Source organism: Ictalurus furcatus, chromosome 4, assembly GCF_023375685.1.
Source record: "Ictalurus furcatus strain D&B chromosome 4, Billie_1.0, whole genome shotgun sequence".
Taxonomy (NCBI): domain Eukaryota; kingdom Metazoa; phylum Chordata; class Actinopteri; order Siluriformes; family Ictaluridae; genus Ictalurus; species Ictalurus furcatus.
In genome coordinates, this window is record NC_071258.1 from 6,950,738 (window position 1) to 6,963,601 (window position 12,864).

The 12,864-nt window shown below is 38.7% G+C and overlaps 1 protein-coding gene across 2 annotated transcripts in view; it reads right to left on the reverse strand.

Moving 5' to 3' along the window:
• Nucleotides 1-7,860, reverse strand: part of yap1 (Yes1 associated transcriptional regulator) — a 35,209-nt gene extending 27,349 nt beyond the window's left edge. The window contains exons 1-2 of one of the 2 annotated variants that reach the window (XM_053622725.1): nucleotides 7,150-7,860; nucleotides 5,337-5,572 (exon numbers count right to left, since the gene is read on the reverse strand). In XM_053622725.1, the coding sequence (XP_053478700.1) occupies nucleotides 5,337-5,572; nucleotides 7,150-7,350 (437 nt within the window). In that variant the 5' untranslated portion in view covers nucleotides 7,351-7,860. The remainder of the gene's footprint in view (nucleotides 1-5,336; nucleotides 5,573-7,149) is intronic. The other variant, XM_053622723.1, reaches the window with a different exon arrangement.
• Nucleotides 7,861-12,864: the final 5,004 nt, after the last annotated feature.

Below are 12,864 nucleotides of genomic sequence, written 5' to 3' on the forward strand. Positions count from 1 at the left end.
GCCTCAGACACAGTGCGTCCCTCTTATCTTTTTGTTTCTGATCTCTGAATCTCTCTGACTCTGTCGACTCTGCGTCAAGGCTGCGTCACAAACCGCACTTCCATTCATGCTGAAATGGAAAGCTGGCAGTCCTGATCCGAGTCACTAAAGCTGCGTGACTCACACGCGGCCGAGCCTCAAATAGAGTTCCTGCTGAATGGTGTTAAGACATCAAAGAGCAGAGTGCAGTCACAAACACACACACACACGCGCTCTCTCTAATGCCATGTTTATCTTTACAGTAGTACTCCACTTTTTTTAAACAATATTAGTCAGAAGTTGGTGATTAATTTTCAATACCAGCAGCTCTGACAGTAGCACTGGCTATAACTCAAGTTACAATTTTGCATGAGCTCGTACTTATACATTATCATTTCTATAGTAACAACGCATTCAAGGATTGTACGATTACATAATCTAAGCATAATAATAAATAAATAAATAAACAAACATTACATAACAAAGAAAAATGTACAATTGTTGATATGGTGAAGCTTTCTGTAAGGTGACGTTTAACATTTATGGTAGGATTCTCCAATGTCAGCATGTGGTGTAACAGTCAGTGAGTTTCTTTTTTGGGGATACCTTTGATACACTTTTTTAAGTTTAAATAATTCCATATATAAACTTCCCGTGGGGGGTGGGGGTGAGGTAACAACTGTTTATAGCTGCTATAACATAAGTGGTAAGGAACACAACATTAAATGGAACTATTAACAGGTAAAAAGCACAACGTGTGATACATTAATCAATTACATATTGTACTGACTGACAGACTGCTGTGGTATAAGAGGCGTAAAACATCGTGGGACATGCTGTTATAGGAAAATAATCAGCTTCATGGCATTAAAAGTATCACATTACTGAAAATATCATCAGTGCTTCAATATTATAATACAGACTTCATTATTACTAACAGTCAAATGGCAGAAAACGTATCATGTTGTAATATGTTTCAGAATATGTCCTTTTAATAATATAAAATTTGATTAACTAACAATGAAGCTATAGTATATTCTAAAAAAACTCAAATCTTTTAAACTTAATTAAAAAAAAATGTAACATTAGGGAATTTGGTATATGTATTTAAGATGTTAAAATATTGCAATACTGATATCATATCACCTAATTGTTTTAATACTGCCATTATTTTTATTGTTATTATGATTATTTATTTTTTGCCAATTCTTACAACTAGGAAAGGTTGTGGCAAACCTTTATTTCCTCCAAGACACAAAAGGCCAAGCTGCACATCGATTCAAACTGCTGCTCATGCTGCATCACAGGGCAGTATAAGACATTCGGCGGAAAGCGCTCTCGCCCCTCCTCCACATACACGAGCTCACAAAGGCCCATGATTGGCTAGTTTTGCTGTGATTGACAGGGAAGAGAAAGTATACTGTCCCGCCCACCCAGAGCCAATTTTACTCTTTTGACTCCTGGCTACTGATGGCTGTAGCACCGCTGAGAGATTGCATCCCGAGTTTGAATCCCGACAAAAGGATAGCGCGAACGCGTTTTTGTGTTGTGCCCCTCAGTAGCCATCTTTTATGCTCTACCCACTGCTTAATTTCTCCTAATTGTTAAATGAACTATTTTAAAAAGAAAAGTAATATTATTATAAAAGTATCATGTATTAAGTATTACGATGTGATGTTTTCTCCATAGCTACCCTAACAATGGCATACAACACTGTAAACCATCTTTAATAAAATAAATAAATCCTTTGGACTTTTTAAATCCTTTCTCCCCTTTCCAGTTTCATGGAGGTCAGATGGGTGCAGACTCGGAGGAAAAACGACAAAGCTGTTGACAAACCAAATCGGTGCCCTGTGGGAAAGTGAAGCACAAACAGAGCCGAGGTCAATGCCAAACAGAGAGATGAAGAAAACGCAGCTCCCGTCTCTCTCGATCCAGAAACAAAAGGAGGAGAACAGCAAAAGAGGGGGTACACACAGGGGCTGGCTCAGCTCTGTGACGCTCACTTGTGCATTCAGACACCCAAAGAGACAGTGTATAGAGATCAAACAATGCCCACACACAGACAGTAGACTCCCCGAGTGCTTATGTGTGTGAGTGTGTGTCTATTCTTGAGAGACCCTTTTAAAAATGGTTGCCGTGGACCTCACTTTTTTCCCCTCATATACACCATTTTGGAGCAAAGTGTGCAGACATTAAACTTTCATCATTGTCTGATGCATTAGGGTTTGGGAACATTTCCAGACGTTAGTTTTGCTCTTGTGAGCCGAACTGTGTTTTTACCCCCCTTTTCCCCGTCCCCTGTTTTAAAAGAACTACTCTAAATGAAGCAGATGTCCTCCAGATGTTTCTCCTCCAAACATCTGGGCTTCAAAAGCCCTCCTTTGTATCCCAGTAAATCTGAGAGTAATCATGTTCGGCCAGAACCGGCTGGTCAGATGGCTCGCCAAATTTTCAAACCGCCGATTAACTTTACGTGCAAAAAATATATATAAATAATAGCGGACGTCCCGTGGAGAAGTTCTGCATGGTGTTGAACTCCTTGCTTGGGTAAATAAATATTAGACAATGCGCCTTAAAACAAATGACACTTCGATACAGTTGCAGCATTCATAACCATTACCAAACATTGATTTTTAAAAAAATGCAATGGCCTGTGTTTGGAAAACAACAACAAATCAATCCAAAAAAAAAAGATAAGCGTCCCTGCTGCAACCCATGCCCGGATGAGTTTAGCAGGCCTCTCTATCCTGCACTCACTCTCGTGGCTACACTGGTCCTTTGTTCCCATCTGAAACATGATCCCCACACACACACACACACACACAGGAAGCCTGAGCACTGAGGCTAGCAGGAAAGTTCTGACCTATCGCAATGCAGCTGTGTGTTTACAGAATTAGAAGACTCTAGCTCATTTAAAGTAACGTGTATTCCCGTTAACACTCGCAGCAGTTAAGATCGCCACACGTTCGGATATACTCCATCACCTGTGTACTGAAGGGATTTTGGGTGGAGCAGTGTGGCCTGACTCTGTACCACAATAAGATAAGCCACTGCTGGATTATTCACCGTGTTATAATGTGTATGATGTACTTATTGTCTAAATGATTACACAACCTAACAACACCGTTTTTGTGAACACTGCAGTACAACCACTAGTTATTGTTATGATATTAATATATAGCGTGATTAGAGGTGATATGGTTGGAAATTTTCCATGGAATGATAACCCAGCCCCCCCCAACCCCCCCAAAAAAATCCCACTACTAATTGACCATTTAAAAATTATGTACACATTTGTACATATAACAAAAACCAAATGAAAAAAATAGATAGAATTCCACCGTTCTTCTTCATTCGTTCCTCAACTTTTCCATAAAAAAACTTTTGCACTGTCAATATTCATGACGTTGTCATTAAACAGAGCATGGCTGCGAGGAAAGGGAACATTTCTGAGGCAAAAGTTTAAATAAATAAATAAATAAATAAATAAAGTGTGCAGCACTGCTTACTCAAACATAGATGGGGGTTTCATTTAGTTCTGGTCAGCAGTGCCATGTTCTTCTGTGCGTCTGAGCTGTTGTTTATGGTACAAATTACAAATATGCTACGAGTGGCAACAGAGGTAGCAATGTAACGTATTTACAACAGTAGCAGATCAACACATCCGAAGAGTTTTCAATACAGCCCACAGCCCCTGCGCTGAGAAACAGAGGCTGCTGTAGTACGATTATGGGGAAGGGAGGGCGTTGCAAAATCTTTACGGAGTCTCAGCCAGACACAAAAAGGATGAAAACCACTGGAATAAAGATTGATTGAGTTAAAAAAAATCATTAACAGACGGAAAGCACTTTAATCAGTATTTCCAAAGATCAGCGATGAGGTAACTGGTGATCATATGCTGTGACTAACCATGACAATCAAAAATAAACAGAAAACTTAAGTGGTAACCTCTGAGATTAGTGAAAAACAGAGCAAAAAACACGGTCTATCAAGACATCAATACCCTTCACGAGGAGGCTACAATCGGTTTCCTTGCATGAATAACATGACGTAATTGCGGAGCAACGGACGCTGTGTGGAGGCTTCACTCACAATGTGGCAGCTGGGCAAACTGGAACATTTCAAACGAGGTGGTCTCAAACTGATTCACTCCAAGATGGATGACATTAAGGAGTACAACCACAGAAGGTGGTTTCGTCTTTACGCAACCCGCACAGATGTTGCCGCCACGTTACTTAATTATGCTTAGGCCTTTAGAAAGCTGTAATGTCATGATACCAGTTAAACACTGTATTGTTCAGCGCTACTGGATAAGCAGCATTTCACGCTCACAAAGTAAATCCTATCCTGCTTACTACGCAGCATAAACTCTACCGTCTTCTAGTGTTTCTAGAGTTGTTTTGTACGTTTATAAACGAGTATGGTGTGTTTTCCTTGGAAAAGGCAGTTTCCAATGCTGTTAGGGTTAGAAAAGACAATCTGGACTGTTCTTCAAATTAAAGAAATGATTATTTTAATTAAGCAGTTATTGTAATACGGCCTAGGAGTGTGCATGGAAGTTAGAATTTAGAGAAGCTGAATCATTGGAGAAATAAGTGTCAGCAAGAGGTCAGCTTGGACTTGCAGTTTTACACTCACACACTGTCACTCACACACACACACACTCCAGCTCAACCCATTCTGAATCACTTCAATCCTAGTGATCAGGGTACTGCAAAAAAAGTCACTGTTGTGCTTTTAAACAAGCTCGTTAACTGCCCAGCTTTGTGTTTGAACTGGATTTTACTTCACTTCCAAGTCATTTTGGATCATATTGTATATAGTTTTTATAGAGTATTTGCATTAATGAGCTTTGATTCAGTGTGTGAAGGGAAAGAACACATCTGAAAGCTCAACCTACCCAGATTCAATAATAATAATTCTAATAGCAAATAGAGGTGGGCAATATGGCATATAGTTAAACAATAAATTGGATATATTATTGTAAACTTGAACACAGCCAGTAGATGATCTATATCAATGCATTTACGTTTGTCATCATTTTATCATCTATCATTTTAAAAAGCCTACAATGATGTATGGTATGGGAGAGAGTTTGTGTTTAACCTTTACAAAAATTAAGAAAGGAAAAAAAAAAGTACAAAATCAGGTTTGCAAAAGTACTGCGAAGCACACTGTTATTGAGTTTATCACAATGATCTTATCATATCGCCATACGGCCCAGCCCTTACAGCAAGTAAATAATTAAATACTCATCAAAAAGTGAGCACAAAGCTTGCGAAATCAAATAAAAAGCACTGCTGTAAACCACTCACTTAAGGAAGTATCGCTGGCCAGATGGGGTCTTGGCCATTTCCCAGCCTGGAGGCAGGGGCACATCATCGGGGATCTCGTAAGAGGGCTGGCGCAGATGCTGAGGGGGGGCGCCTGCCGGGGCCAGGGTGCTCATGGTGCCGGAAGTGACGGCACTCAGCTGCAGGGAGGCAGGCGAGGAGTGCGCTCTGACATGCTGCGGAGTGAGCGTACCGGCTGTGCCTGCATCCGTGCTCGCCTTGAAGAAGAAAACGCACATAACATCATTACCTACCACAGAGATGTGTGATGTGTTTAATGACACAGGCAGGTAGTGGGCCAAACATTTGCTAAAGAAAAGGAAAGAAGAAAAAATAAATCAATAAATAAAAACTTAGGGTGAGTGGAAGTGACTCACAAGACAGCATGAGTCACACTGCTATTGCAAGAGATTAAGATGAGAAAGAACGGATGTGTACGAGATCAGCGGGTCAGTCACATGATTTATAACATGAATAGTCAGGATCTGGTGCAGTGACCATTTCAGAGCTGAATCAGACGCATGCCAAATGTGCACAAAACTAAAGGTTAGAATATAAGATTCAATATATATAACACATGTTATATATATGTTTCTAATAAACATTTGAATACGTATATATTTAGAAATCAGGGGTAAATCTGAAAGTTTAAGTCCCCCTTCTTGATTGTGGCCTAGTCTGGTAGGAGTAGGACAGGAAACACAAGAGGCCAGGCTTGGGAAAGCTCAAAGAACTCTGTGGCCCGAGTTCCCTGAAACGGCCCCTGATTGAATTTCTAGTGCACTAGATAGGGTGTAAAAGACGTAATTTCATATCCTGTGTCTGTACTTTAAAAGCAAGCGCACTTTATGTAGGAAGTAGGGCACTATTTGGGATTGAACCCCAGTGATTGTGGAGCGGAGAAGAGCTGCTGCGCATGCGCGCTGAGTGAGTGAAGGAGTATGTTTATGTAGCCCAGCGACTGCGAAAAGACAAACAACAACTTTCTGATACACAAATATAATAAAGTAGAATCTTCCTAATGCGTTCAAATATATCATACGTTATAAAAGCACGTTTTTACAAACGAGTTTAGGAAGATACTTTAGGATAAAACGCTTTTCCGAGTGACTGCTGTGTATTCAAATGTTAGCTAAATGATGTCTGAGGACACAAAGTGACCAGCTACGTTTAGAAATTAAGGTGCGTTCAAGGGCAGTCATATTTTCAGCGCATTCGTGTTGACGTGTGCTTTATTATTTTATATCCTGTGTCTGTACTTTAAAAGTGAATGCACTTTATGTAGGAAGTAGGGCGCCTCTTGGGATTGAACCGCAGTGATTAGAGCAGAGAAGAGCTACTGCGCATGCGTGCTGAGTGAAGGAGTTTGTGTAGCTCTGCAGGAAAAAAAAACAACAAAAAAACTTTTTTGATACACAAATACAATATAGCCGATTCCTCCTAATGTGTTTAAACATACATCATATCATTAATTGAGATGCTAGTTTAATTAGGATGTTACGGCATGAAACGGAGACGTGTATTAAGTGTTTTCCAGTAAAAGAATTTCCAGTAAAAGTAAGTTTTTTTTAAAAGAGAAAACACGCTTTTGTAAGTGTATTAAAAATGGTAAATGATGTTTGAAGAGACAAGGTGGCCAAAACAGCTACAGAAAATGTATGAATTATTTTTGAAATTGTAAGAAGTATGGTGCGTTCAAGGGCACTAATAACAACGATAATAATAAATAAATAAATATTATATATAATTACAGTTTTGCTCATTCGTGTTTAAGTGTGCTCTCCATCTGTGTTACCTGTCTGGAGTGGGATTTGGGCTCGGGGGGTTTGAAGAAGGAGTCTGGAAGCTTCCTCATCCTCATTGGCACGGATGGGGGCACAGCGGCGCTTTTGGGGTTCATCACGGCGTTAAAGAGCGCCTCCAGGTCGGTCTCCGAGTCTCCGCGGACATGGACCACCTGGTGTCCTGCTGGGGGGTTATGCTGGCTCGGGTCCATGATTTCAAATCAAAAAGCAAAGACCCCAAAAGTCTTTTTAAAAAAATGATACAAAAAAAAAGAGAGTAATCACTTCTCTGACTTCAGCGCTGAAAGACGCGTCAACTGCGCGCAGAAACTCCGAAATGCATGAATCTGAACGAGTCTAAACTCATGTGCGCGCCTCGCTACTTTATCCAAATACTGGCTGGAAACTCGCTATCCAAGCCTGGCGAAAATAAATAAAAGGCGATGGGTTATTTTTCCGTTTGGCCAGGACCCACTGACCAGTGTGGAAACGCGCATATCTTCCCAAACTTTCCCGATTTAAAATAATAATAATAAAACCCTCCAGGAATCGAAGTTTCAAAAAGTTTTCTGCTGAAAGCTGGACACCTTTTCCAGTAAGTGGAGTACTGACTTCAGACACATTTACAAAACGATTTCAACACACTGAAAATCACTGCGCATTCACTGAGCAAACTTTTTTTTCCCCCTCTGAAGTTCTTCAGTAACTTTTGGGGCAGGACATCAAACTTTTTTTTTTTACGTCACGTGTTGGGTGAGTCACAGAGGGCGGAGTTTCGGGCGCGAGCGGGCACCACGGCAGTTCGTTTCTAGAAGTTTAGGAGTCGAATCCCGGTGTCCAAGGAGTCGATTCCATGATTCTAAAACTCAACATTTTATTTATTATCCCCACAAGAATTTTAGTCATTGTCGATTCTCCAAACTTAGATCCAGGACAGAAAATTAGATGTGTCAAATAAAAGGTGTAATATTAATAAAAGCCTGTAGTAAGCCTACATCTAATAATTTCTCACTTTGACGCTGTCATCGGCGAATCGACTCTTTTTAGGATCGACTCCTAGTCCTGGCTGGTTGCTAGGAGATGTTGTGGCTAAAATGGCTGGTTTGAAAAATGGAGAGTTATTTTCACACACACAGTGAAGGCATCATGGACAATTGAAATCTCACAATACTAACTGCAATTATCTGTCAGTAGCTTAAGTAAGTAAAGACAGCAAAGAAAAAAAAGAAAAGAAATATAAAAGAGACATAAAAGAAACCACTATTTCTACATTTCTCAACTAGATTAGGACTAGGAGTCAATCTTAAAAAAAAGAGTCGATTCTCCGACTATAGCTATCAGGATCCGAGAATCAACTCCAAAGCAGAAATTTTGATTCCACTCACTCCTGCTAAGTGAGAAATGGGGTTTGTTTTTATTCAAGCTAACAGTGAAACATGAAAATGTCTCTTACTATGCTAAGTGCAATTATCTGTAAATAAATAGAGTGAATTCAGACAGGCTATATTAGGTCATCAAGTAAATCTGCATAGTTAATGTAATGAACTCTTTTAAAAAAATCTTTAAAAAAGAAAAGAAAAAGAAGAAGAAATCAACAGTTTTCTTTTCCTAAACAGTGCTTGCGCAGTTCGCATAATTGTTATGCAAATCATCCTTTTGCTTTCCACTGAGAAATCATTTAGTCCACGTTCGGATGGGTCATGAGCATGAAGCATCTAAATGAAAAATGATTTTGACCTTTTCCCCTTTTTGTTCAGTCAATCTAAAAAAAAAAAAAAAAAAACAACCCACACACTCTCTTAAAAACAGCCCTTCAAGGCCTCTCTGTGTATTTAATTTGATTGTATAAGTGTACAATTATATAATTATTGTATAATTTTACATTTACATTTACAGCATTTGGCAGACATCCTTATCCAGAGCAACTTACTGAAGTGCTCCATCGATGTCTCCATCAAAAACATTTCTTCATGCTAGTACAAATACTGCAGGTCGAGGTCTAGGAATACTATCAAGCTAAAATCCTGTTAGAGAGGAGTTAGTACAGCCAAAATGTCATACAAGTCAAGGTATTTTTTTATATGCTGTAACTGCTATAACATAAGTGACAATGTAGCTTTAAACAGATAAAAGGTAGTATTTGTTATTAATTAATTAATTAATTCATTCATTCATTCATTCATCTGCAGTAAATTCTTTATCCTGGTCAGGGTCACACTGGATCTGGAGCCAAAGTAATTGAAGGTAGGTAAAACTTTATCTACATGACTCAAAGATAAGGATTTAGGAATGAGATGTGATTATAATGCTACTCTACTGTACATTTTGATTTATTAACATTCACGGTGATTGACCTCACCTGAAGGTATGATTTCTTGTGTCTTTGTGACTCTCTTGATGCCTCCTTCTTTCTTTCTTTTTTGACATATAAACAATGCTTTGACAAGATTTGCTACTATTTCCGCCATGACCAGTGACCAGTGACCAATGCTTTTATGAGTGGATGTTAGTTTCCATGTTTTAAGCTCATTAAAGTGCTGTAATTGTGCTAGAGTGTCCATGCAGGTCTGTAGTCTCTGATCCCTGCTGGACCACCCACCATGCTGTCCCAAGAGGAGGAGGAGGGGGGAATTGGTGGTTTGGGGACACCATCAGTAGGTCAATACTGCACTGAAGTGATCATCTCAGCCTTTCAGGGGACAAAAATGCAGCTCTTTCACTCAGTACATCCAGCATTAATGACACACTTAAGGACTAAAGGACTAAAAACCCACCAATTCTGAGCTCAGTGTTTATGTAGAATATTGTGACCCTAATTATATACAATATGCGTATCTATTTACACTGTGCTTTAGGTAATATCCCTTCCACATATCCCTTATTGATGTATCACATGTATCCAGTGGCTTTAATTTGAATATTTGTTACATTAATAATTTTAAAAATGCTATGTTGGTATGTTGCATTCTGCTGAATATATCTTAAATATTCTGCATATTTATTTACCAAATAAAGCCATTATGATTGAGGGTTTAATATCGTTGTTGTTGTTTTGTGGTTGTTTTAAATCCAAATTCTCATAGGTTAGGCTAAAATCTATTAAAGTAAATTAAATACACTGGGTTAGTTTTGTACTACAAATCCGGACAATGCACTAGCATTTAATTTGGTTTAATTATGTATCTCACAGTATTACATTTCCAGGAGAAGCAGTGGCATCTGAACATGTGTGCCCTCTACAGGTCAGTGGACATGCCTCTGGTGTCAGTTTATTAAAAACCATTAATTAAAAACATGAAGAATAATATTTTAATAAGCTCTGACATTTTGTAATAATAACAACTGTAATATATTCATATATTTACATGCAATTTAAATACTATTAATCCACAGCATTGCTCTCGAATCTGATTGATTAGAAGGTGTTTAATTTTCTATATCAGCATCTCTGACAGTAATATAGTTTCTATAGTAACAACTAATTTACAAAGACTTGTAAGATGGACAATCCACATAATCTATGAGTAATACAACCCCAATTCCGAAAAAGTTGGGACAGTAAGGAAAGGGCAAAAAAAAAGTAATTTGAAAAAATGATGTTGATGGCAAATGATGTTGACTGACAAAGGTTTACCAAGGTATTCCCGATCCCATGTCAGGATATCCATTATAGACTCATGATGGTTTTTAAGACAGTGACGTCTGAGGGATCAGAGGTCACATGCATTCAGAAGTGTTTTTTTGCCATGCCCTTTACGCACCAAGATTTGACTGGATTTCTTGAATATTTTAATTATATTGTGTGCTGTAGAAGGTGAAATGCCCAAAATCCTACTGATTTGTCTTTGGGGAATGTTGTTCTCAAGGTGTTGGATTATTCGCTGACGCATCTGTTGGCAAATTGGCGAGCCCATCCTTGCTCTTGAAAGATTAGGCCTTTGGAGGCTCCTTATATACTATGATTAGACGATTGCCTCACCTGTTTCACATCACCTTCTTATTTCAACTTGTCACATCGCTATTAGTCCTAAATTGCCCCTGTCCCAACTTTTTTGGAACGTGTTGCATGCATCAATTTCAAAATAAACTTTTATCTTCAAAAAACTATGCAGTTGATTAGGTAAAACATCAAATACATTGTCTTTATACATTTTTTTTGTTGTTTAAATACAAGTCAAAGTACATTTACAAATCACTCCTCTTTATTTTTATTAGCATTTTCCATACTGTCCCAACTTTTTTGGAATCGGGGTTGTAATAAATCGATTAAAATTTGTTGTTATTTAACAAAAGAAAAAAGTTAAATCATCAATATGGTTAAGCTTTCTGTAAGAGGATGTTTGTTTAACACTCATAGAAGGAGTCTCCAGCGTCAGTGCTTTGTAACTCAGTTTTCCGCCATAGGAAGGTTTTCAGAACAGGACTTTGTGCTGTGTCTTAGTAACATGAAAAAGCAGCGGATTCGCTTCAAGAGTAAAAAAAAAGAAAGGCTGGTGAGGGAATGACTGTTTATACTGTAGCTGCTATAACAAGTGATAACAGGAACGAACTTCTTTCATGCGTGTTCTACAACATTAAATGTTACTATAGACTGACAAAAATTATGATGAGTCATTCTGGAATAAATAATAAATTGTTAGTGTTGGAAAATTACTGTGGGATTAGAGGAATGAAACACATTGGGATGTGCTGCTCTAGGGAAATTATGTGTTGCTATAGGACAATCGATTATCTTATAATATAACAGCACACCCCATATTGTTTTATTCTTTAGTATTAAGACTAGATTACAGAATTGTGGGAGGTTAGTATTTAAAATTCTGTGCTTGTGCCTCAGATTTGTGTGTTTGGATTGAATTCTATTTCATGTGCAAGTCACTTGAGATAAAAACATGAATAAATACTGAATTGTTTATTTTTCACGATCAGTCTTATTTATTGGAAAGCCTTCATCACGACTCTGTTTTCTTTCACGTAACAGCACTTTTGAATGAGTCCTACGTATTTGACTTTTAACATTTGTGTTTGCTACATTAGTGTTAGAGTGTCTAATTGTGCGTTTTGGTCAGTGCAGAATAGCAGCTTGCTGAAAAGGCCAGGTGTTAGCCTCAGGCAGGTCATCTCAGACATCTTCTAGTCTTCCTGAGCCTGTCCCACCTGAGGGACTTTTTCAGTCTGGATACTTTGTATTCTGGAACTGCCACTCATAAGTTTTAGCTTGATGCCCATTAACTAACATTAATCTCTGAACTTATGGCTCTGGCACTCTGCATAATGGCAATGCTACATGAAGAGCCTGCTGCATGTAGTACAAAATACAAAGTGGTTCTCAAAGTGGGGTCTGTGAAGCATAGGCACTTGAAGAACTTATACATTTCAGTCATACAAAAATATTGTGTGTACTTAAAACAGGTCATTTGAAGATTGGACAAAGACAATGAAACATTTTTCCAATCTACAGCTGTGCAGTTTTGGTGAGTCTGTGCCCCCTATAGCCTCAGCTTCATGTTCGTAGCTGACAAGAGTGGAACCTGATGTGGTCTTCTGCTGTTGTAGCCCATGCTCCTCGAGGTTTGTGCTTTCTGAGATGCTTTTCTGCTCACCACGTTTGTAAAGAACGGTTATAACTGTAACCTTCCTGTCACCTCGATCCAGTCTGGCAATTCTCCTCTGACTTCTCTCATCAACGAGGCGTTTCCGCACTACAGAACTGCTTATTGGATGGT